Genomic DNA, 27,734 nt, shown 5'->3' with positions numbered 1-27,734 from the left:
GGAGCACATTTACACGCGTGAACGTATCTACTGCCATGGGGCACAGATATGCGCGCCAACATTACAATTACGACAAGATTTGACCAAACTACAATAAGGATAACATACAAGACTAAAAACCCAAGACTATATACAGAGGGCGTATCCGAACCAAACACTTCCGGATCCCTCCGGAGTAGCATGGCCGCAGCCCCCATAACCACACTAAACGTCACAGACAGACTCCAATCAAGGGGACGACGACATGGGCTCCGTGGAGCCCTGCGAGGCAGGAGGGGGCTCATCAGCGTCAACAGACGCACCTCGAGCTCCCCCTCGGCTACTCACCGCCATACTTCCGGGAGTCGACCCTCCATCCGGTCTACCCGGCGCCTGACGCCTCTGCTTGGCGTTATCCTCCCGATCGCCCGTGTTCTTCTTGGGAGGAACGAATGGGCGAGCACAAACCTTAGAGCCTGCTCTATGATTCGCTGGCTTACCTTTGTCGGCACACGGCATACAGTGAGGAGATGCCGTGCAACCCGAAGCGTTGTGACCCTCCTTGCCACAACGATAGCAGCATTTGCTACGATCCGTCGCTGATCCACACCTCGCAGACGCATGGCCGAAGGCCTGACAGTGGAAACACTGAAGGGGGCGGCGACCCAACGGAATGACCGAAAGGGCCACCCAACCCACTCTCAGCTCACCAACCCGAACGAGACCCCGCGCCACATGATCGGGGCAACGGAGCCACATTGTTCCCACACTCGATCCCGCAGGAAACCTAATGGGACCTGCACGGAGGTCTTCCAGCCTGCATCCTCCAACGGACACCACTGCTGAAAGAATTTCTTCCTGCGAGAAGAAACTCAGTAGTCCTCGAATTCTCACCTCATCTTTACGCATAGGACGACCCACTCGAACCTCCTTCATCGCTGAGAAGGTCCGCGCAAGGGAATCAGCCAATGCATTGGCCCTCCCGTCCGCCTGCCTACCGGATACCGACAGCAATAGGCTACCAGTAGCACCCCGGCGCATATGCAGCTGTTCGATGCCTAACCCGGACAAACTAACTTTGGACCTAGCCTCGGCCAGAACCGAGGCATAAGTCCTATTCTCTCCACCCTTTTTCTTGTCGATGGTCAGCGACACCACCGACGTCGAGGGGGCAGGAACCACCAAAACACGCCTATTCTGGGCAGCAGCCCTCCTACGTGCCTCTTTAGGCCTGCGCCTTCTCCGGGAACCGCCCGTGACGACCGTACCCGACACCGACCCCGATCCCGGGGCATCCGCCAAAACCCCCGCAGAGGCGGGGGCGGCGGAGCCCCCAGACTCAGGGACCGCCTTGCGCCCAACAGCGCGAACCTCTGCACCCGATGGAAGGGACTCAGACTGAGAGGCCCCTCTCAAAAGAGAAGCCCCAGCGCCCTCCTCAGGAGGCGACCGCAAGGTGGCCAAAACTATAGAGGCGATATCTCCCCTCAAGTCCACAAGTCGCCGATCCAAGAGGGACGACACCTCAGCCAAAGAGACGGGTCGATCCCCCGCCCCAACGACGGCAGGACCGCCCGCGGCAGACGATGGAGACTCTTCGGGCGAAGTCACACGAGGTCTCTTCTTCCCAGGCTTCACAAACATAGAAGCCTCTATTGAAGGGAGCGCCGCGCGAAGGGCGGCTAACTCCCAAGAAACGCGCTCCAGTTCTTGCTCGAGGGAGGATATGCGACCCCTTAGCCCCTGGTTTTCACTCCGAAGAGCGTCCACCCGGGGATCCGCGGCCACACCCACCCTCGCAGCAAACTCCTCGACGATGCCCTCAAGCTTCATCGAGGACACGAGAAGCTCCCTGGAAAGGACCTCATCCATTCCAGAGACTCCCGCAACCCTCTCAACTTGAGAGCTAAAGGTCCCGGCCAGCCTCCTCAGCTCCAAGGTGGTGACGCCCTGCAAGCTAGCCGCGAAAACTCCCCGAGGAGGAAGGTTATCCCTCCCAACCGCGGTAAGAATTGGACCCGATGTGGGGTCCAAGAGCCGCTCAATGTCTCTCAGACGGAGCTCTTCCCGCTTGGCCGCATTGAGGCGTTCCTTTGCCTCAGCGAGTCCAACGTAATCACCAGTCTTAGGCGGTCGTCCGCGTGTCTCCTTTTTCCTAGAGGAAGAAGAAGGATGCAGCGACTTACCTCCCTTGGGGTACTGCTTCCTCCCAGTTAACAGGCGCTTATCCTTCGGGGTCCACTCCTCCTCCGAGGCGCGCTCCACGGCCTCCGGAGAGCTCGGTGAGGAAATGGTTATGAAGGAGGGATCCCTCTCCTCCTCCCCCCCATCCCCACTGTCTCCGCGAACCACCTCAGGGGTGCGAGGACGCTCAATCGAGTCTTTCCTCGCCACACCAAAACCACTCACGAGCTTGCACAGTCTCGAGTGTTCCCTGTTCACAAGGACACAGAATAGCGGACACCTACGATCGTTACCGGTCGGTCCATCCTTGATGCGCGACACAAACTTAAAAAGTTTTGTGATCCCGCACTCATCCACACTCGGTGCACTCAATTGCGCGTAGACCCAGCAAACCCGGCAGTCCTTCACGCATTCCCAAGCGGTAGCCAGTTCCTCTGGATTCCCCGCCGACAGAAATCCAGATGGCCCGTCGTACGATGACGACGAGAGGGTGGCCGGGACAGTACCACCCTCCCGCCGGCCCCTGGTATCCGAACCCAGGGAGTTCTTCTCCTTTGTGTCGACTTCCATATCTGAAACAAAGAAATTGGTTTTCTGTCAGGGTTTTCCTTCCGTTAGGAGGAGACCTTACCTGGTTAACGAAGCCTCCACTCCGGGTGTTACATGGTGTATTCCTTCACCAAGCTCGGGTACCTCGGGATCGCAAATGCCCGTACACCAAAGAGACAAGCTCTATGATGCCCCTGAGGGGTTAGCGAAAGATTAGGTGCCGATTTCAATATTAAAAAATTATTTAAAAATATTTAGCGGTCAGAACTATTGTTAAAATCTATCAGGAACTATAGAACTCTTCGAGAACTATAGAATTGCATAGTTTAAATGGGACTTTTCGCATGTTGCGGTGCCACCGGGAAGTTGGCACCTCATATTTCCAAAATGCAATTTCTTTAGGTAAATCGCCGGAACTATTTCTAAAACCTATCAGGAACTATAGAACTATTTGGGGTGCAAATAGAACTCTCAATAAATCTTTCGATTTTTGAATATGAGGTGCTAACTTCACACCGGCCAAATTTTTTTACTTTTCTTAGAAAAAACAAAATGCGGAAAAATTATTTGTTTAATTATTTTTTAATTTTATTATGTTTATTATTTTTTTGTATGTACATATGAATAGAGCTTATAGAGAACAAAACCATTTAGAAGAGAACAAAAACAGAGAACAAAAACATTTATAGATACATTTCATATATATAATTACATACGGGGTGCGCAAAAAGTCCCGAAACGGTCTAATTTATTTATTAACTTAAATATTTTGGAAAATAGCATTTTATAAAAAAATGTTTTCGACAAAAATTATAGTGTTTAAAAAGATCTATTTACTGATCTTATCATTGCAGTTTCACCTTGGAAGGCGCCAAGATCAGGAGAAGTTCAAGTTGAATTTTTTAAATGGAACTTCCATTTTTTATTATACATTCTTATAGATTATCTCAAAAGCTTTTCAAAACACTATAATGAAATATTTTTTTATTAAGTACTTTTCATAGTTAGTTATAAGGCTTAAAATAATTTCTTAATTTTGCATAAACTATAAAATATCTTGTAAAATATTCGTAATTTTTCGATGATCTTATTTCAATATTTTTATGTACAAAATAATGAGAAAAATCAATTGGTCCAAACAAAATACATACAGTTATTTTAAGAAAAAATATGTAATTCGCAATTAACAGCTACATAATTTTTCTTAAAAGTAGATTTTCTTAAAAATAGTTTTTTGCAAAAAATGATCGTAAAGCGATATTTAGGAAAGCATTTTAAAGCTCAAAGCCTCAACTTTTAATGATTCAACACACTCCACAAAGATTTTACTACAGGCAGCGTTTCTTTAACGTAAAATTTGAAAAACAATTTCAGTTATCATGACGTGTACAAAAAAAAAATTTTCTTCAAACAGTCCTGATTGCATCATAATTTAACGTTTTCTTTTTAAAATACATTTTTAATTATAACGTTATACGATCTTTTTCAGGAAATTATAACGTTTTGAAATAATGGATATTCAAGTGCTTTCTTTAAAAACATCTGTATTCTGCTGCTGGTATTGGCATTATCCAAAATGTACTACGGAGAGATTACACAGTCGAATTTACATTTCATGTCTTTGTACATGTGCACACATCCATGTGTATATATACATAAGTATTTCCTCTCATTAATGCTGCATAATGTACGGAAACCCCAACTTTAAATTGCTGTAACGGAAATTGTTCATTACTAGGCTTCGAGCCTATTAACACTTTTGACGTACATCTCTGCACTATTATATAGCAAGCTCAAAAAATTTAGTTGAAAGCCATTTCCCGTAAGGATTCTGCGGAGTTGTGTCTCTCGATACAATATTACAAAAACTCGATACTTGCATTAACAATTCAATTTTTCTTGATACTTGTATTAGCATTCAAGAATTATGAGAATGCTATTTATTTTTTACTTCATTGGGTAAATAATCTGGATGTAGAAATTGTTCAAAATTTTAGTTATAATGCGTATAAAAATATGTATATTATATAAATATGTACATTATCACTATTTATGCGAACAGATTTTGATAAATATCAATTCAATTTAATATATCAGCTTTAATATTCAATTTATATATCATCAGCTTTCCTATATTTGTATCTCAACAAATCTTTCTCATTGATCCAACATAGAATGGAAAGAATATATTATATGAATATGTATATGTATATCATAGAAATATTTAAAAAATCGAGAAGTTAATTCAAACATTAAACATATAATACTTGTATGGACTCTATGTTCATATTGTGTATATTATGTATAAAATATTGCTCTATGTTCATATTGTGTATATTATGCATAAAATATTGCGTAAATATTGCGAAGTACCAACATTTAAAAAAAATATGAAAGAGCGAATAAGAAGAGCACATGTGCTACATTAAATACAAATAAAATTCAAAACGCAATATTTTCCAAGTAATCGTTTTAGAGCATGCATCGATGCTCAAGATCATCATTTTGAACACTTACATTGTGTATTTAAAACAATAAGTTAAAGAAATATTTGATCTCTTTGTTAAGATAAATTACACAGGCCTACGAAATTTGAGCTTTTGTCAGTTACAAAAAGCAGAGTAGGTGAATCTGATAGATTTTGTGACACTGAAAACAAATCTGATCGCAGAATTTCTCCAGCACTTCAAATCTTTGAGTAATTTGTAGTTGAATGGCCCAAAAATCGCTATTTTGGCCAATTTCATGAATTTATTGTGAGGAAACGAAATTTTTTTGAAATATTTCTGTCAATGGCATCGTATAGTACTCACTTTCATCTTTCAAATCCACTTTCGATTACCGCCGTACGATTTTTTTCCGCTCATATATACAAGTTATAAGACTGGTCATGCACAAGGATCCAATAAGTCATTCTAAATCAACCGTGCCACCTCTCTATCTCACGAATCAAAATGAGGGTAAAAACATACATTTTTAAATACCTTCTGTCACCTATTAAAATTAAAAATGGCGCATCCAATATGTCAGATAAAACCACAATAAAAAGGTATAAAATTTAGAAAAATTTATTAAAATGTGTAACAACTGTATTAGATATTTCTTTACAATCCTTTTCTGGGCAACCGAACCTGACATATGTCAGTCTTTTCAAAATGATGGATCTACTATATTGATGTCTATGTAAATTTTCTTTAACGTAAATTTTCTTATAACTTCATACTTATATATCTCACAAGGGGAGTATCAGATAGTGAGATCACCGATTTCAATGAATTTTAAATATGCTTTAGAGTAGCCCCCCCACTATTTAATAGCCAAGTGAGACGATGCAATATTCAAGTATTCGCGAGAAAGCATCGAAAGTTTTCCGTGCGCCTTTTATACCGCGCAAATTCGAGAGGTTTGCAGGTAGTGAGCGTAGCGTAGCGGATAAGGTAGCGGAAGGGAATACTGGACGTTGCAGGTTCGATTCCTACTTTTTCCAAATTTTTTTTTTAAATTTTAAATGTAAATTTTTACAAAATCTACATTTACGTGAATTATTAGACAACATGGAGTCGTTAAAGTGAAAAAATTATTATTTTTATTATTAAAATTTACAATATAATCGAGTCTTCAGCAGCAGAAAAACTTTCATAGTAGAAAAATGCTCATACTAGTCACATAATATTGAAATAAATTTCCTTGTAATTTATAAATGTGATCTTGGACTTTTTTATTAAATACCGATATTAATCGAAATGATATTATTTGTACCATTACAGACGGAAATGCGGTGTAAAATATATAATATAAAATATGCATTAATATAAAATATGCATTAATATAAAATATGCATTAATGTAATATAATTATTAATATAAAATATTAAATTTTAATAATAAAAATAATAATTTTTTCACTTTAACGACTCCATGTTGTCTAATAATTCACGTAAATGTAGATTTTGTAAAAATTTACATTTAAAATTAAAAAAAAAAATTTGGAAGAAGTAGGAATCGAACCTGCAACGTCCAGTATTCCCGTCCGCTACCTTATCCGCTACGCTACGCTCACTACCTGCAAACCTTTCGATTTTGCGCGGTATAAAAGGCGCACGGAAAACTTTCGATGCAAATTTCTCGCGAATACTTGAATATTACATCGTCTCACTTGGCTATTAAGTAGTGGGGGGGCTACTCTAAAACATATTTAAAATTCATTGAAATCGGTGATCTCACTACCTGAGACTCCCCTTGTCAGCGAAAAAAAATCGTGCGGCAGTAATCGAAAGTGGATTTGAAAGGTGAAAGTGAGTACTATAGGATGCCATTGGCAGAAATATTTCCAAAAATTTGGTATTCCAACAATAAATTCATGAAATTGACCAAAATAGTGATTTTTGAGTTATTCAACTACAAATTACTCAAAAACCTGATGTGCTAGGGAAATTCTGCGTCCAGATTCGTTTTCAGCGTCACAAAATCTATCAGATTCACCTATTCTGCTTTTTGTAACTGAACCTCGCAGGCCTGTGTTATTTTTCTTCGTAACTGTTTATTTTGTAAACTAAAAATTTATTTTGTAAACTAATTATTTAACTTCGTAACCTTTGATTGATCTTGTGTCATATATCATCATATGTATCTTAAAATATTCTATTAAGAGTAAGTGAAGAAATATATTATTCTATTTAAAAAAAACGTTGATGACTTTAAAATGTCCTTGTTCATTCAACTTTCAATTGATATCATTTCATCTTCAAATGTATTTCTTAAAGCCAAACATTCTTTCATTTGAAACATCTTTTATTAAAAATAAAAGAGTTAGTCAAGTGATCTGTTTCAAGTACCTCACCCTATATATTGAATTGCACAGTTATGAAATATTGGATACTTGGACACTTTTGAAATATTGGAAGCTATAACTTTTCTTAAAATTTAAAACTTATATAACTATTTCTAAAAATTTATATAATTGATGGTAATGTATCGCATATCGTTTTGTTCTAAATTAAGTTATATAATAATCTGTATAGAAAATTGTTTCTTCTGTTTTTTTTGCGAAAATTTGAATATCATTTTTTCTCAAGAATAGTGTTATCTATGTTCAAGTTATACATTTTATTATATTTTATGGTAATTATTTACTTATACGGACCACTTCCCGATTTCAATAATTCTCACATATGTTACCAAACAGCACCAAGTCGATTGTTAGTTGACTGTCAGTCGGCAGAAAAAGTCTAAAGTCGACTTCAAAAGTCAGACTGAATGTCAACTTAAAGTCGATTAACAGCCGACAAATGACTCGACTATAGTCGACTGTCAGTCAGCTAATAAGTCGACTTAAAAGTCAACTTTATGGCGATTATAAGTCAATTTAATGTCATGTCCATTAACTACTAAATTTTTATTTTAATGTCATTTCTCAAAAACTTGATCGATTTAATTCCCAACGGAATAATTAATATTAGATATCCACTAAATATTCTTCATAAGCTTAAGGATATCCACGAATATATGAAAAATAGTTATTATATATGCTATAGATATCCAAATGTCCGCAATTCAAAGTTTCATAAATATCTACAGGATATGTAAACCAATATCTTGTAAATATCTGTACAACATTCAGTGGATATTTATTATATATAGATACATCTTTTATTACGTATATATTGATATTTATTTTTGGATTGATATTCATTTAATGTTCTGTATGTATATACATATATGATGAAATTTAAAAAAAATAACTGTCTGCGATTAATTACATAGAGCTCTGGAATTCCTTGAAAAAGCTAGAGGAGATACGGCTATAATAGTCCGCTCTCTTTGACCGATAAGCCGCGATTCGTGGGACCTGTGCTGTGGCTTTATATTACTATCTTAGATGAATTCCACTTTCGAGTTAGGTATTTTCTTTTTCGCCACCTAGCGGCGAGGCGTGAAGCTCGTGGAAGTATGTGAATATTTCTATTTATCCGTTGGATATCTTTGATAGCTACTTGGTGAATATATACTCACACTAAAAAAAATGGGCTACTTCTTAGCAAAATATTTTAACATCTTTTAATGGCAACAAATCAGCAAAAAATCACCGTATTGATATGAAATAAATCTCAAATTAAACAGTCCTCTTAAAAACTAAAAAAATCAAATTTGGGTTACAAAAAATGTTTTACAAAACGAATGCTGAAGATAGACTTTGAGAAATAGAAAACAATTTTTTTTTAAACTGCTGCATTACTCAGGAAAATCGGCTTCCTGGTGCAAAAATGTTTTTAAGGGGATTCTAAAGTCGCCTGTTTTATCGACAAAAACGCTGTAATTTTCGGAAGTGTCCCATTTTTTATTGCCTGTATAGAATTAAAAATCCTTCTCCAGAATTGAAGTATACACGCAACAGACACGTGAAAACTCTATATAGTATGAGATTTTATATTGAGAAAGAAAATAAGTATAAAATTAAATTAAAAAGAATAGAAATCTAGATTATTTTTTTATAGTAAATTTATGAATATATATTATGAACGATCAATAAGACGTTTAATATTTTTTAATAAAGGGATATTAAACATTTATCCTTCTTTAAGGTTATGGTGAATAGTTTTTTATGCTATAAATTTTTCTTTTCCTTTATCTTTAAATTTTATTAGAGAGATTTTTTTAATTAGGGTTATTGTAAGGTGAGATCTTATACTAATAATTTATTTAGTAATTATTTGTTTTTTTAATAGGGCTTATTCATTGTATTTATATTCGTATATTCAGCATGGGATGGTTTATGTAGAGAGAAAAAAATTATGTTTGGTTTATTTAAAAGATTATACAATTTTAATTTTACATTTTATTCCTTTAATTATATTATTGTTTAATTTAATAATAATATATTAATTAAATTTAAGTAGTTTAAATAAAAATATTAATTTGTGGAATTAATGATATAAAAATATAAAGATATATTTATCTTAAATTATAATTAATTTGTATATTTATTTTTATATAATAATAATAAGAAGTTTTTTTTATTTATTAACAGACACGTGAAAACTCTATATAGTATGAGATTTTATATTGAGAAAGAAAATAAATATAAAATTATATTTTTATTTATCGACTTCTTAAAGCAACATAGCGTCAGAGCTGTCAACTTGTACAAATATAAGCTTCTTATAAAAGTTTTATAGCTTTTATGCATAAAACTGTAGTTTTCACATCTGTGTACTGCATCGTAGAACATTGTGGAACTATAAAAACTGAATTTAATTGCCTAATTAATAAATGGTATTCTTCAGAAAATTTTAGTCCATATGTACCTGAAATATCGGTAAAGTAGAGTGGAAAAAACAGTGCATCTTCTTTATAAATAACGTGATAGAGAGAGATACAGGAGGAGGATTAGATGATGGCGCTGTAATCGTGTAAGAGTTCGCCGTTCAGTTTAGGATCCCCTTAAGCTTATTTATTTCTTAACAAATCCATATTTTAATAAATTTTCTATGACTTTTTTTGATAAAGTTACACCGTTTTGAAGAAAATGTTACAAAATGAAACTTTCCTTGTAAAATCTGCAATTCAGAATGAAATTACCCACACAGCACATTATAATAAAAGATAACGAAAAGATGTCTTTTTTAAGTTATCTTTTCGACGAAACGAAAAGATGTCTATAAAGACATCTTTTCGCTTTGTCGAAAAAGATGACATAAAAGAGACAATAGTATGTGGCACGTGTTTCTTCGCTTGCCGCTACGAGGCGAGCCACTCTTAACTTATCTCGTATTTAATATTTATCACGAAATGTATATAAAGAATTAGTAATTAATATAAAATCTGAAGCATATTTTTGCCTTTTACGAGCAGTAATGCCAGAAAGAGGATACTGCTCGCACGCATCAATCAGAGAGAGCCACATACATGTGCTACGCAGAATGATTGCATGCGTGTGAGCCGCATCCTCTTCCTAACATTACTGTTTATCAGTTTATTTCTGACAAATTGAATTTAAAATAATTTATTTAATAATCTGGATTCCTTGTTGGGATTCAGAATATTAAACGGATTATTAGAAATTAAGCGGATAAATTGGAGAAATAGTCCATTTATTGCGTGTATTGAAGTATTCCTACTACCGAGTGTCGATAATCTGTATAGAATGAATCAAGTCATCTATTAGTCATCATATGGACAAGACTAAAAAGTCATTGAATTCGGGTCATGAGACGACTTTTAGCCACCTTCCGTCGACTTAACGATGTCAGTAAAAGATGTCTGTGACAAAAAAATGTCCAGTTTTAGTAGTACTTTTAGATGACTTGGTGCTGTGTGGGTATCATGGAAAACTTTTTCAAAAAAGAAATTAAAGTGTAACTCGATCCAAGATGCTTCATAGAGATGGACGATCAGATTCAAATTTTTCTTCGAAACGATATAACTTTATCAAAAAAGATAGTAGAAAATTGATTAAAATATGAATTTATTTTTTTAGGAAATAAATGAGCTTAAAAACCCATACATTTTTGTACCAGTTAAAAAAAAAATTTGTTTCTCATTTCTCAAAGTTTATCTTCAACGTCCGTCATTTTAAAATATTTTTTGTAAAATATTTTTTGTAACTTAAATTTGTGTTTTTGCTTTTTAAAAGAAATGTTCAAGCTTTAATTTGAGTTTTGTTTCATCTTAATACGATGATTTTTCGCTGATTTATTGTTATTGAAAGATGTTAAAAAATTGTGCTAAAATTTAGTGGCCCGTATTTTTTTTGTGTGAATGTAGATATGTGGATAACATGTGTATATCTAGTGGATATTTCTGGTAACTTACATTAGTGGATATAGATATGTGGATGTTATATATACATCTACTAGTTATCTATAGAGGATATGGACCTCATATAGTCATTTAGACATTTATTAGATATCTATTAGATAAATTTTTCATGTGGGTAGTTTTAATTCACATTTTAATTGTACGTTCATTACACATCTTAATTGCACGTTCTTAATAATAAAGAAATTTTTTCCAGTAATATTTGAGGCAGAAGCTGTTTAGTTTTCAAGAGACAAAAGTGATCTTAAAATTAAAAAGAAAATGGCATAAGAGCCAACACGCGGTAATTGGAGCGCAGAGAAGCAACAACACTTCTTTCTTTTTTCAATATTAGTTTATTAAAAAACAATATTAGTTTATTGAAAAACACATTATAATAACAAAAAGCGAACGTTTCGGATCATCTTTTGATCCTTCTTCAGCGCGATGTTAACAATATACAGGGTGAGCCATTTTAATTAACGCATGCAATTATTTCGGAAACAAAGCATTTTAGAGAAAAATGTTTCAGACAAAAGTTTTAAGGTTTCGAGGGGGCCATAAGATGGTATCATTGGTTTGACACTGAAGAGTCATTTGAAGGTCACGTGCAGGTCACTTCAATTTTTTTAAATGGAACACCCTATATATTTTTGCACACTCTTGTAGCTTATCTCAAGAGCTTTCCAAAACACTATAATTAAGTACCTTTTCGTTAAGTACTTTTTGAGTTATGAGGCTTGAAATAATTTCTTAATTTTACATAAACCGTAAAATATCTTGTAAAATATTCATTTTTCGATTATCTTACCTTAATACTTTTACGTACAAAATAATGAGAGGAATCAATTGGTCTAAAGAAAACACATAGTTGTTTTGAAGAAAAAATATGTAATTTGCAATTAACAATTCCATATTTTTTCTTAAAAACAACTATGTGTTTTCTTTACACCAATTGATTCCTCTCATTATTTTGTACGTAAAAGTATTAAGGTAAGATAATCGAAAAATGAATATTTTACAAGATATTTTACGGTTTATGTAAAATTAAGAAATTATTTCAAGCCTCATAACTCAAAAAGTACTTAACGAAAAGGTACTTAATTATAGTGTTTTGGAAAGCTCTCGAGATAAGCTACAAGAGTGTGCAAAAATATATAGGGTGTTCCATTTAAAAAAATTGATGTGACCTTCACGTGACCTTCAAATGAGTCTTCAGTGTCAAACCAATGATACCATCTTATGGCCCCCTCGAAACCATAAAACTTATGTCTGAAACATTTTTCTCTAAAATGCTTTGTTTCCGAAATAATTGCGTGCGTTAATTAAAATGGCTCACCCTGTATATTACAAATAGTGACGCGTTACATTAAACGAATTTGTTCTCGACGCGTAGGTGACGCTAAATTGCATCCCGCGGAGGTCTAGTAAGCGCTCTGCTTCCAACAGTCAATTAAATATACTATAGTTATGCTATGCGACGTCACAGCAGATCTTACAAATCGAGTAAAAATAATAAAATAAATACCGAAAGATATTACACGTGAATAAGCTTTTTTGCTTAAATTAATAGTTAGAAGCATGGCTCACCAGATTTCGCGCTTTTTACAATTAATAATATAGTATGCCGCTGTGCGCTCCATGTCGAACTCAAGTCGTCATCGAATCTCGAATCGACATGGGGCGCACAGCGGCATACTATATTATTAATTGTAAAAAGCGCGGAATCTGGTGAGCCATGCTTCTAACTATTAATTTAAGCAAAAAAGCTTATTCACGTGTAATATCTTTCGGTATTTATTTTATTATTTTTACTCGATTTGTAAGGTCTGCTGTGACGTCGCATAGCATAACTATAGTATATTTAATTGACTGTTGGAAGCAGAGCGCTTACTAGACCTCCGCGGGATGCAATTTAGCGTCACCTACGCGTCGAGAACAAATTCGTTTAATGTAACGCGTCACTATCTGTAATATATATTGTTAACATCGCACTGAAGAAGGATCAAAAAATGATCCGAAACGTTCGCTTTTTGTTATTATAATGTGTTTTTTAATAAATTAATATTGAAAAAAGAAAGAAGTGTTGTTGCTTCTCTGCGCTCCAATTACCGCGCGTTGGCTCTTATGCCAGTTTCTTTTTAATTTTTTTATTACTTGAGCCAAATCTCTAATTATTAAAAGTGATCTTGTTATTTTAATTTCTACATATGTAAAATAACTATAAATAAGTATAAAAATTATAAACATTGAAATAAAGTAGATAATATTAAACAATAAATAGAATTATAAAATGGAATATGTGAGAAGTTTTATGTAAAAATAATAAGAAATAAAAGATATAAATTATGTATGGAGAGTATAAGTATTATAAAGAATTCAACACAACGGTAGAATATTTAAATACAAATTATTTATTGATTCTTAAAAGTTATAAGTTTGCTCAATTTGCTTCGAATTCGTTGTATTTTTTGCTGTTTCTCACTGCAAATATGTCGTAATCATAGTTGTATATACGTGTACAATATTAATTTAATTAAAATAGTCCTATGGTCCTACAGTGGCTTGTTCAAACAAATGTAAAATGTTATCAAAAATATGTGACATAACATGTTGCATTGCAGAGATAATTAATCGTTCAATAGAATGTTGTTTGTTAATGATATTAGGATTTCTCTTATCACTCTCTCTGCAATGGATTTCTCTTATCACTCTCTCTGCAACTTAATAACATCATATGATACATTTATTAATCCTCCTCTATATTTTCTTGTTTACAATACATACTATCTGTTCCTACTAATAAATTTTTACAAATAGAATATTTCATTGTTTTCATTACTTTCTGAGCTATAAAATCAGAAATATATGCTACAACATCTTGAATATATTATAATTACATGTGCACCAGCTATTTGTTATAAATGGTTCATTTGATGTGTCGTTTTCATTTTCTTCCTGTCGTTCAGAACATTCATAAATAATATTATCAATACCTGTATTGGGATTTGTAATGTTTAATATGTCTGTATTATCTGTGGATTAGTGTTGCCATATGGTAAAATATAGTTAGTTTAGTATGGAGCAAAAGTCGTTTATATGCATAACTAAATTTTTCTTGCTTTGTAGATGGATTATTATTATATCCGCCTTTATCTCGCACAGTTGCAAAGAATATTTCCAGATGGTCTTGAGACATTTTGTATGTTAATAAGAATTTCATTTTTTCTGTAGTAATCAATCAGCCTAATAAAATAAATGCTAAATCTTTTACATAATAAACAAACTGCATCATGCAATCATGCCTAAAAATCCAGTTTTCTTTTTTGTATATATAATTTTTTGTTCATCTATATAAATATTTTGTAGATATTCTATTTTTCTATGTCTTCTTTAAACGATCAATGTTGGATAATGATATTATGCTTCACTTATATTTGTACACAATAGATTTTTGCTGTTGAGTAAATCAAATATGTTGTTCATATTTCGGATGAGTAATGACGTTGCTGCCGAATGACGAAACTGTTCCAGTCTATTGCACAAAAATCTATAGCATTCGTAACACTAGTAGTTAACGTTTCAAGCCAGTTTTACTTTCATTTTTTCGTGCCAATTTAAATGACGTTTCCTTACTTTTGTGGCAGCATAAAGTTGTTCCTGTTCTTCAAGTTGTATTAAATGTGTAATATATTTCTATTCTATTTTATTTCTATTAGCATCGTAAATGTTTGTACTACTTGCAAATGAATTTCTAATTAACTTTATCATGTGGCATGCATCCATCATATAAATTTTTTCTTTAGTTTATGGATGTGTAAAGTATGGTAGCAGATTCGTTGGAGATATATTCGAATCTAAACATTGCATTGTTGAAATATTTGCTGCGCTACCATCCATGGTAATATTAATAAGTAAACAGTGGTGTTAATAATATTAATAACTACTTCATGTAAGGATGCTAATACTAATTTTATGAAATTTGCTCTTTCAAAGATTTGCCACTTAAAGATTGTATTAAATAGTATGCAATAGGTATTTTCTAACTACTATTGACACACACAAGAAGAAACACGCATGCATATCTTGTTTCTGGAAGAGTTTCATTACATTCAGAATTTATTCCTAAATCGACGTATCCATAATATTTATCATTTTCGATTTCTATAAATTCCCGTATGGACATATCATCGATAATAAGGTACTAAGATATTAATAACTAAAATATAATTGTTTCTTTTCTGATATTGCTTCATTAATTTTTGCTTCTATTGTTCTTAAGGTTTCTGTTGTAATACCAAATGGTTTTCCTTCCACAGAGGAATACCATTTTCTTATTGTCTGCGGATGCGGCAAAATATTTTAAAATGTCTTACGAACATATTCGTACGCCTTAATGGAATAAAATTGTAAGGTTGCTACAAAAGTTTTTAACTCGTTTGGAAATGCTCTTCTCTTATTATTTTTTGCAAGTGTCTTCATATTATTTCCTTTTTTATTGGCAATACTGCATTCTATTGTAGGAAAATTCATTTAATACAATTAATACATGAATCTTTTGCAAAAGTCTTTCTCTTTTGTTGTCTTTGATGTCTGTCCTATTAAATACTAAAGATTAAAGAATAAGACTTGGTCTTAATCTTTAACATTAGTGTATAGTCAAATGTGAGGATAATATTCGATAATAATTAATCGATTTCTTATAACTTATAATAACTTATAATAACTTAAGATTACACTTATTGTAACACAACCTTCCTTCAATGCTTTCTCTCTCTTTCCTATTATTATATAAATTGTTATATATTTTAAACAATTATTTAACATTATGTTTTTTAAACAATTATATTTTATATATATTTATATAATATATTTTAAACAATTATTAACATTATGTTTTTCACCTTACTTCCAAGAATTTCGCAGCATTTTGAGACAGTAATTGTCTATTTTGCAAATGCTTTGTAAGCACAGTTAATAAAAGAACTTTCTTTTTATATCTTCTACATTTCTGTTGATGTATCTTTAACTTTTTTTAAATTCTTTAATTGTTTCCTGTGCATGTTGCAGTTCATTATTTTTATCACGCTCCATACTTTCTATAATTGCACTATACAAAAAATATTCATAAGTAAGTTTATTTTTTCAATAGCAAATAAACATTGAATTATTATTTTTTTCTTTTTATTACTTTACCTTTCATTTGTGCCAAACTGAGTCATACGATGTTTTTTTCAGAAGAGACTTGTATTGTCTTGGTAAATGGTCTATGATTTTTGTCCTTTGTATACTTGTATACTGAGATTGATTCTTCGTAAGAAGATTCTGTGCATTTTTCATGACAGTGTGTAATAGTTCTTTTTTAATATCTTCATTATTATTATATACATATGTATTTTGTGATTGCATTTCTTCAACTTGATTAATAAAATATGTTAATTAACATGATTCTTAAATATTACAAAACAATATTTACAAAATATACAAGAGCAAATGTAAGATTTCACATACCGTATTTTATATATTATTTTTTTATTATTTTATATTTTATATATTATTTTACTTTTAATGGCATATTAAATATGCTTGGTACAGCATTTGATCAATACAAACTTGCTAATGCCTGTTACATGATAACATTCTTTCTCAAAATGTTGGCTACATATTACTGATGTAGCAATATATGAGAAATTACATATCTTTTTTTTTATTATTACAAGCCATTGATTTTTCTTCTCCATATTTTTTAAAAATCTGAAATTTTATAATTTTTTAACATATTTTCCAAATTCTTATGCACTACATTTTTCTATCAATAACTTTTTATTATTCCCATATAACACATGTTAATTTTATAAACATTTATTAAACGTATATAATGATATTAGATGCGTTTATGAACATATGGTATTATACTTTGTTAAGAATACAATTATAATATATTAAATGTATTCTAATTTCAACGGACAATTTATAATACTAGAACATAACATTGCGCGCGCCATGTAACCTTAAAAATGTAAAAAAATTACAATATATATTTTAAAAATTTATATTTATTTATGAAAATTACAATTCTTTAATTAGGATAATATAATTTAATACAATTCTTTGATTAGGCTAATATTAAAATTAACCCAGTCAGCAAAGTCTGTTCAAACAGATTTTGTCAATTTCTGCTACAAATTTTTGTCGACAGTAAGATTGCAGATTGTATAAAAAATTTGTTATATCAAATAATGATAACAGAATGTCAGCAGAAATGTTACAAAACCTGCTGACATAATTTGATAGCAGAAATTGAACAGGATTTGTTTAAAATTATCATAGCAGATTGGTGGCAGAAATCGAGCAAGATCTGCGCAACACAGTTTGATATCAGATTGGTTGCAGAAACCGAGCAGGATCTGCGCAATAAAATTTGATATCAAATTCTCGGCAGATATCGAGTAGAGCCTGCTGATATAACTGACGGCAGATTGATGGCAGAAATTGAACAGGATCTGTGCGACGCAATTTGACAACAGATTGTCGGCAGAAACCGAGCAGGATCTGCGCAATGAAATTTGATGTCGAATTATCGAACAGAAATCGAGTAAAGCCAGCAGATATAACTGACGGCAAATTGATAGCAGAAATTTAACAGGATCTGTGAGGCGCAATTTGATAGCAAATTGATAACAAAAATCGAGCAGAATCTGCGCACACAATCTCTGATAGCAGATTGACGGCAGAAACGGAACAGAGTTTGCATGATTCGATAGTTCCTTCACTTACTCTCTAAATTTTTCCGAGTGAAATATCACTCTAATCAAGTGGAAATTCACTTGAGCAAAGAGTGAAAATCGAACATATCTTATCGAGTGAATATTGACTCGGTATCTCGAGTGATTAGATCGCTCGTGCGTTCGAGCGAAATATGACTCGTGTATTTGAGTGAACTTGCACTCCGATCAAAGTCCCTTCTTCAGGTGTCTGATTTTGCTGTTCGCTCGTTCTTAGAGTGAAGTTTTACTCTCGTTCGAGTGTACAGCATCGAGTGATTTCTTACGGTAATTCACTAGAATGAAGCAAATAAGTTTGTGAAAGTTACTAAAAAATTAGCAGGTATACTTTAAACTGTAAAAAGGAAATAATGAGAAATGCTGCACAAATCATAAAACTATAACCTTTGAATAAAAAAAATAGTAGAAGAGCATTATAAAGAGAGTAAAAAAGCATTATAAAGAAATTTTAATGTAATCAAATTTATGCATAAAATAAATGACATGGCTTTAAACAAAAATTCTTTCTTACTGAGAGAAAGGACAGGGCTAGCTATAGATTACAGCCTCCACTTGACTTTCAGCTTTATTAATTTTCAATTCACAAATTCAGCCTTATTAGATAATAGTATCAAAAGTAGAAAAAATAAACTTAATTCTGACTGTCAAATACTGAATTATTATTGGGTAAACTATAGGAACCATAACTACATCAACAAAAAAAATGGGTGATATACGGTCAAATTAAAAATTAAGAAAAGATACAAAAAAAAGTAAATCTTAAAATTAATGCATGCACAACAAACACTGAAAACTATCTAACGCACACATGCTTGTAAATACTTTGCATTGGGCATATTAAAAAGTAAATGAATACAAAGCTTCAACATTGGGATCATATCAAGTCTAATCTGTAGACTCCAATTCTGAGCTGAAAGAACAAAGTAAGAAGAAGTGATTTAGTATTTTCTTAAAATAGAAAATTAGATACATGAATAATTGAAACAATTATGGAAACTTACTCAAACATGGTTTTTGCTGATTCTGGCTGAATTTCTACTACACTTAAAATAGAATTTAAACTATCGCAGCAGCTCTTGGGGGTATTGAGTCCATTGTAGACAATGGATTCAAAAAAGTTATAGAAGTTCAGAAGAAGGGCTGCATAATGTATATCGAACATATAGTGCAATTTAAAGAGTCTATCAAAGGCACACAAAGGGTTGTTTCCCACAGGAAACAAATGAGTTTCAACTTGGATAAAGAATGGGCCTTTCCTTTGGTCCATGTTTGTGCAACATAGTAGAAATGGCTGCTTTTGCAGAGAGCCTCTCTCTAAGGCTTTAGCATTTATATCTTCATTTGCCTGCGGAAAGGAAACAGAAGATATTCTGAATTGAACAATAAACATGTTATTTTAATCTGTTTGCTAAGATTTATTTACAAGTATGAACTGCAAGAGACTTGGATGTGGAACTGAGACGATACGAGCAGCTGTTGCCATTTGGCCATCGCTTCGCTTTGTCCTAGCTTTGTTCTGAAAAATAATTAAGAATATATAATGAAGTATAAAAATGTCTCAAGTAACTATGAATTAAAAGAAAAAAAAATAATACATACCTGTGCTTTTCTAACATTTGAATGGTTGGGAGGAGGCAGCAACTCATGTAAGATCACAATTGCTTTCAAATTAACTGGAAACAAAAAATTCTCATTAATTAAATTTTTAAAAAAGTGCATGATAGAAAATGCTTTGCACTCACTACTCACTGTCAAAGTCAGTTAATTCCTCTAGCAAATGAGGTGCCACATTTTTACAATGTGCAATAATACGTGGGGCGAAATGAGTGGGAAATCTTGCCAACAGTACGTCGTATTTCTCAAAAATGTCTCTAAATTCATTATCAATCTGCAACCACCATAATTTTCAAAACAAATTGTTCATTATTAGAAATAAAAAATAAAAGAAAATAATGTAGAGCTTTGAAGACAATTGAAAAGAATTTATGTCATACCATTTTACCTTCATAGTTTTTAAGGCGAGGATATTTTTTTAATACATCAGAAACTGTTATACTCTCAGAAGATTTGATTTCGGTATGCCTATTTGGCCGGGTTTCATACAGTAAACGTTCAATTTGAGCCTTGACGGAATCAGTTGGCTTTGTATACTTCATTTCAGAAATCTGATAAAAGAAAATAACTTGTAAGTTGCGTGTACAGTTAGTTTTAATTATTTGTCAACTAAATACCTTTTCAATGAGGACAGATTCAGTTAATAGTGACCTATTTATAAACGGTTCTTTCCTAAAAATTTTCCTCTTTTTATTTAGTGCTTCAGTGGAAGTTGTTGGTGCCCTGCGCTTCTCATTGCTGGGTAAATGCTTTCTTATAGTTTTCAGCCGCCACTCAAGATAGCCCTCTCCAACAGCTTCGTCGTAGAAACTCTCCTACAAATTTAAAAAAGAGAACGTTTAAAAACCATTCTGACAGCACACAAACCATTACTTACATGAGAACGCCCTTCAATTTTTTATGACAATGTAGGAAATGTGGACACAATGGCCCTTGCAACACTAGACTTATATTCCTTGGAAGGATACCTAAATATGAAAACAAAAGAAAACAATTAATCAATATTCTACAAAAGACAGATAAAAAGATGAACAAAAAATAAAAGAAAAGACTATGTACTTACGTACCACTATGTACCTTGCCCCATTCTGAGCACATTTCAGATACTACAATCTTTATCAAATCTTTTCGATGCTTGTTAGTAAATTTATTTGATTGCAAAATCTTGGCTAAGTCTTTATGCTGTTCTGAATGCTTTTCAATCCATCTCTTAATATCAATAGGTTTGCTGTTCTGTAAATTATATATAAATGAGGGCTGATAATAGAAAAAGTAAACTTTTAGATAGAAAATTGCGATTAATGCCAGGCCTTACATTAACTGTAGTGTTTGTCACAGCTGATGAATCAGCATCAGTTTCGTCCGTTTGTTCAGTCCTGTATTGAAAGTAATAAATTAAACATGGATAAGTCCAATCCAAATCTTTTTGGAGTGGAATTAACCACAATTAACAGCGTAATATTGCCAAAACCAGGAATGTTCTTACCGATTCACTTGTTGAACAAGAATTTGATGTTGAGGGACCTGCATCCGTATCTGATGTATTTAGTGGATCAATCATAAAGACCTGCTGATAAAAGGATGTATTAACTTTGAATCTTAAGTATTAATACGAATGAACTTGATATACTGACCACATTGGTGTTTTCCTTAACAATGAAAGTTATCAACTTCCGTTGACCCATTTCATTAACTCCAATTTCTTTTAAATCTTGCTTCGAAAAAAAAGGAAGAGTTGTACCAGTAGCTTTTTCCTCTAAAAAAAGGAAAAGTAGTGCACACTGACTTTGAAGTATAGCAAATCAAGAATCAGTTACTCTTACTCATATGATTTATCACAACGTCACATCCATCACTTGAAACAAGCTAAGGTAAATATAAAATATCAAAAGCATGCAAGAGTGAAATTTATTTTTAAGCTCTTAATATTTAAAGTGAGTCTAAACACCAAACACAAACTCTATATACTATGAGCAGTTTTAATTAATAAGCTCACAATGAATGAGTTTAGGACCAGTACTTATTCTATCTGCTGAAATATTTACAAAACAAACAAGAAAACACAAGTAGTGTGATATTGTATTAGTAGGGAAACCGTAAGACACCGAAGATAAATGCACTCATCAACTTAACAACTTAAAATATGGCACATCATTTAAATAAAAACAAAGCAATTCAATCTGCAACACATGACAAAAAAACATTAGCTGACCTTTTTCATTTAAGCTCTAATAATATCGGGTCTGTGTAACATTTTACAGAATAGAAGCCTGGATGGGATTTTTTGATTGACATTCCATAAGTAATCTTACTGTTAAACCTAGAGTAACAAAAGCCCTAATGCGCAAACTAATAATAAGTGTTTTGAGAGAGACCAGTTCTTCCCTTTTTATATTTTAATTTAATTCTAGTTTAATCCAATGAAACACAAACCGGGGAAGTAATTGGCACACTCACAAAAAAATACTGCAATAAAAGTTAAATCTACTTATCCGCACCTTAACTTAATTAATTTAAAGGCTTCATTTAATTTAAAATATTACATTTTGTACAGATTTTTAGCAGTTATAAGTAAAAATTTAACCTCTTATATTAAACTTTTTCTATAAACTATTTCTATACACTAAATCAGGATATGACGCAAAGTTATAAAATTTCCAGTGCTACAATAATCTCGCCATAAAGCAAAAGACTTCATGTCCTTTAAGTCATCAGCCGATATTAAAATAATATTTAAGGGGGGAAGACCCTCCAGACAACAGGTTTTTCAATAATTTTTTACAAAAAACTGAGAGTATTTATTACATTGAATGAAATTACATATTGACATTGATGTTCAAATGTATACACACAAATTTTTTATAAGAAAAAAAAACAAAATGGCGGCGCTACAGCTGCTCAAACTTGGCTCCTTCAATTTGCGCTGTGGAATGCCCAGCCCCTTGTAGTCAACTGAAATCAACCAATTAAAAGTTTTTCCTTAAAATAAGTTATTTCGCTTTGTATGTACCTATTTTTAACGAAAAAAAAAAAATGAAAATTTGAACACAAAAAGAAAAAAATTACACTTTTTTTTTATAAACAAATTGTTAAAAACAATATTTTTAGTAATAATTATTACTAAAAATATTGTTTTTAACAATTTAATTTTTTTCTTTTTGTGTTCAAATTTTCATTTTTTTTTTTTCGTTAAAAATAGGTACATACAAAGCGAAATAACTTATTTTAATGAAAAACTTTTGATTGGTTGATTTCAGTTGACTACAAGGGGCTGGGCATTCCACAGCGCAAATTGAAGGAGCCAAGTTTGAGCAGCTGTAGCGCCGCCATTTTGTTTTTTTTTCTTATAAAAAAATTTGTGTGTATACATTTGAACATCAATGTCAATATGTAATTTCATTCAATGTAATAAATACTCTCAGTTTTTTGTAAAAAATTATTGAAAAACCTGTTGTCTGGAGGGTCTTCCCCCCTTAAGCCTGAGGCCACACTGAAAGAATTTAAAGACCGTTCATAACCCAGTTTTCCATTCACGACACAGAAAATAAACCCTATCAGATTCATAAATATATATTTTCATTATTTTAGCAAACACAGGATTTCCTGATTCAGTTTCTCGTCCACTCTTGACAGCAACATGCCACCCACTTCGGTATTGAACACCATATATTTCTACTTTTTATGTTTCAAATACGTTCACATTGTTCGCTATCCCTACTACTTTCAAATACTCACAACCCTGACAATTTTTAACCAGAACTGTCTGCCCCTTTGAACAGATTATTTTCTTTCTTGGGGCATTGCCAGAACCCCAAATGACACATTGTGAAATTTGACTAAGCCGGATCATGCTAAAAGGTAAATTTTTGAAGTTGCAGCATTGACTTCCATATTTTTTGAATATGCTATGCTTTGCTTCATAGCGCAGACATATTATGGATCTAAGTGGCCCCGACTTTATCAAACATTCCCCGTAATGCATCAAATGATGGAATTTGTTTATAAGTGCAACATTGGGAAATAGTTCCTTAAAACTTGAGACAAATTCCAATACCAAGTCCTGTAAGTAAGGAGCTTGAAATGATGATGCTATAGGACTAAAGACTATTTCACTAATTCTATTCAAGAGAAAAACAAGATGCAAGTATTCGTCTCCTTTAGGTATTTTATCAGAGACCAAGATAGGAAATATTCTCAAGAGACACCATGTTTGCACAGCTTTCTGCTGAATCGGGTTACCATTGTAAAAATTATTGAGAGTAAAATTAGGTGACGGCTTATTTTTCTTTTCTGGCATACCATACTGAAACATCTGTATTCGGTTGTTTAGCTCAGTCAAAGTCAAGTTATATCTATTCTCTCTCTTAATAAAATGTTTGATTACGTACTCAAGAACTACAAGTGCAATACCTTGCCAAATGTCATGCATTGAATCAAAAACGAAATTCTCTGCGCAGTGCCAGAAACGACTTCTATGTAATGCACTATTTTCTTTCAAACCCGTTTGAGTATCGGTCAATAGCTTTGATTTGACTTTCCGTACTTGTTCATCATACAATTCTCTCGTTCTTGAATTCTTAATTTCTACTTTTTCTTTAAGGAGATCAAACCTATGTATCATGCATAAACGACAGAAATGGTTAGCAGAAGGACCCAAGAATCCGAACATCTGATGTGCAGCCAAACCATCAGCAACTACACAAGCTATGGTGGCCCTCAATACAAACGGTTCTCCATCAAAACTTACCATAACTCCTTCTTCACTTTCCAACTTATTCAAATCATCAAGAAATGGACTAAAAATTTCCTTAAAACCATATTTAGTAACATCAGCTGTGTAACAAAATCCCAAAACTTGAACTCCTCCCATAAATGATTGCAAATGAGGAGGCAAATTTTGAATAGTGAAGTAAAATGCTCCTAATTTGTGAGCTGATCTTTTACTTCCTAGAGGATTGTTGACAACTATATCATCATAGTATAATTGGATTCTTAATGCTTGTGGATATCTCTGAAAAAATGGATTTTTTTTAAAGCTAATATCATAAATCCATCTGAAGAAGAAGATTCTTCTTCAATATATTTTCTAACACTTGAATGAGAAAGTATTAATTTAAGACTCTCAATTATTGGAACATATTGAAAACTTTCAATAACTAACTTTGGTTCATATTCACCAGATTGTCTATTCAGCACTGATTCACAACGGTCTCCAAGCGGAATCTCAATGGAGTCTACCAATCTATAATACATTTTTAAAGCTTTCAGTTGCTCTTCAATGGATGAAAATTTATTAAAAAGAGCAGAAATCTCAAACTTAGAGAGTAAATTCTGAATATCAGCCTGATTCAATGATATACCCTTACTTGAAAAATAATTCATAACTTCTTCCTGAAAAAAGTTTGCAATGTTACAAACAAAAACCTCTGCTGCCATACAAGCTTGAGTCAAACTGGCCCCTGTGATAGATGCTTTGGATCTAAGGTGAGCAACCATTTGTGCAGCCTCTCCTGATACACTAAACACTTTTTGAAATTCATCTTTAGAATTGTTACTCTCAGGCACACTACAATAACTATCTTGCTCAGTACCTTCATTAGAATCTGCCTCCATATGATTTTGAAATAAAAATGACTCGTTATTTCTGTTCTTTACAATTGGATGTTTAACACGAAGATGTCTAACCAAACTATTGAAATTTCTAAACACACATTGACATTCATCTTGTCCACATTGATATCCAAAACTATAGGGAGCTGACACTGACAAACTATGTAAATATCTTAAATGCGCTGTGAAATGTTTCAATCCATTCGGAATAAATTTATGACACATTGAACAAGTGTAGCCTTCCATTGGTGACACAGTTTGATTGTAAACTAACAATGATTGTAAAATAACAAGAAACACTTCGTTTACAGGCCTAAAATTAACCAACCAATAGATATTTAAATAAATTTACAAACCAAGATCTGAAATAAAATAATATTTCGTTTAGGAGCCTAGAATTAATCAATCACTAGACATATTCAAATAACTTAACAAGACCTTAAAGAAAACAACAATATTATTACGCTACATTACTTTTCTGTCTTACCAAACTGATACATACTCAATAAAACATTGATTGTGTTCTCATTAACTCCTCTATTTTGAAGATATATGGCCAAAACCTCAGGGTCCATCATTGCATTCTGAAACATTTGGAATTAATTTATTGGAAGTTAAAAACAAACCAGCCATGGGCACTTTTTATTTGATTAACAAATAAAAGATATTTGAAAATATAATATTATTTAAATAGTTTTTTATATGTTATTTGCAAACAATACTTAAAAGTTGGTTGTCATAATGAAAACAAATCCAAATAATTTATTTAAAAATAAATTAGTTAAGAAAAATTCAACTAATTATCTTCCAATAAATTTTTATTTTAATAACCAAAAAAAATAAATTTCAACTAATTTTGAAAAAAAATATTTTTTAAACAATTTTTAATAGCAACTCATATTCTTTTATAAATAATAAAAAACGTTAGTAACATTAAATACATAATGAGCTATAGTTTATAATAAATAGATAATATATAAACAGCATGTATAATGGCAGTTCTATTAGATAAAATTATCAATTTATTTGACAATTTATATTGAGATTCTATGCAAATAAAAAAAGTATTTGAAAATACATTATTTGCAAAATAAATTATTTTCAAATATAATCTCAATATAAATTGTCAAATAAATTTTTAATTTCATCTAGAACTGTCATTATACATGCTGTTTATATATTTATTGTAAACTATAGCTCATTATGTATTTAATGTTACTAACGTTTTTTATTATATATAAAAGAATTTATAAGTTGCTATTAAAAATTGCTTAAAAAATATTTTTTCCTAAAATTAATTAAAAATTATTTTTTTGGTTATTCAAATAAAAGTTTATTTAAAGATAATTAGTTGACTTTTTACCTAAATAATTTATTTTTTAATAAATATATTATTTAGATTTGTTCCCATTATGACAATTAACTTTTATCAAATGCTAACTAACTTTTATCAAATAATGCCCATATCTGAAACGAACTAAGTGATTCGAACGAAGAATAAAAACAGAATGGTCTTCATATTTTATCTTTTCTTTAAAGAAAGTCAAAATTTACTCTAAAGCTTATATGATGCAACAAAGAGATAACAGATCTTGATAATTCTTCAAACACAAACTACATGAAATATAATCTTTTACGATTTTTCTTCTCAATAAGCATCTTTTAAGCAATAAATCTTAATTTCGTTCTATCAAAGATGAGGTTTTAAGTATAAACGTTTCTCTGAACATTTTTTTAGCAAATTAACCTAGCAACGCTCTAAAATAACAGATAGAAATGCCATGTGGTGAGGTTATACTTACTTCAGGAAACATGTTTTTCTTCACAACAGCACGATATTCACAAAACCCAGCATTCACTATATAATATCCACAATTCTTTTAAATCTTCAAGCAGACAAACAAATATGAGCGCCCGGCTTCTCCCTCCAACAAAGCAGCTATCAACATGGGCTGCGGTCCGAAATGCGCTTACAGTGCTGATGGTGCCAGCAGCGCCAAAGACCGCTCCGAAATCATAAGCGCGCTTAAGCATGATTTATTTCGGAACGCTATATAACGCGCTCAAAATTCAAAATCGCATCGAATAGTGAACATCCTCTGCTTGTCAATAATAAATATAAGGTTGAGGGCCGCTTCGACCAAACTCCGATTAACTCAATCGTTGATTAAAGGGTTACCAACATGACAAAATAATTCAGTGTGACCAATTGTATTTC

General features: G+C 32.6%; 3 protein-coding genes across 7 annotated transcripts in view; 1 reads left to right on the top strand and 2 right to left on the bottom strand.

Annotated features, from left to right (window-relative positions):
* LOC145973431 (protein expanded) overlaps positions 1-27,734 on the top strand; it is a 530,479-nt gene that overhangs the window by 66,919 nt on the left and 435,826 nt on the right. The window lies entirely within an intron of this gene.
* LOC145973434 (uncharacterized) lies at positions 18,781-20,671 on the bottom strand. The gene is made up of 7 exons (XM_083102808.1): positions 20,524-20,671; positions 20,287-20,457; positions 20,042-20,180; positions 19,892-19,965; positions 19,716-19,808; positions 19,294-19,637; positions 18,781-19,202 (listed from the first exon to the last, which is right to left on the bottom strand). The coding sequence occupies exons 2-7, from the start codon at positions 20,446-20,448 to the stop codon at positions 19,178-19,180; spliced, it is 837 nt and encodes a 278-aa protein (XP_082958934.1). The 5' UTR covers positions 20,449-20,457; positions 20,524-20,671; the 3' UTR covers positions 18,781-19,177.
* Positions 20,632-27,671, bottom strand: LOC145973437 (uncharacterized). Of its 3 annotated transcripts, none has more exons than XM_083102813.1 (7): positions 27,319-27,671; positions 26,019-26,100; positions 21,541-21,662; positions 21,393-21,473; positions 20,970-21,139; positions 20,784-20,874; positions 20,632-20,721 (listed from the first exon to the last, which is right to left on the bottom strand). In XM_083102813.1, the coding sequence occupies exons 1-6, from the start codon at positions 27,328-27,330 to the stop codon at positions 20,805-20,807; spliced, it is 537 nt and encodes a 178-aa protein (XP_082958939.1). In that variant the 5' UTR covers positions 27,331-27,671; the 3' UTR covers positions 20,632-20,721; positions 20,784-20,804. The 3 variants fall into 3 exon arrangements, with proteins under 3 accessions (XP_082958939.1, XP_082958938.1, XP_082958940.1); XM_083102812.1 differs by having other exon boundaries at positions 20,974-21,139; positions 27,319-27,666; XM_083102814.1 differs by lacking the exons at positions 26,019-26,100; positions 27,319-27,671 and adding exons at positions 24,317-24,516; positions 24,654-24,895 and having other exon boundaries at positions 20,974-21,139.

This window comes from Camponotus vicinus, unplaced genomic scaffold (genome assembly GCF_025532165.1).
Source record: "Camponotus vicinus isolate PSW18456_S1 unplaced genomic scaffold, iyCamVici1.0 SCAF_6, whole genome shotgun sequence".
Taxonomy (NCBI): Eukaryota; Metazoa; Arthropoda; class Insecta; order Hymenoptera; family Formicidae; genus Camponotus; species Camponotus vicinus.
This window is presented reverse-complemented; position numbering and strand designations above follow the sequence as displayed.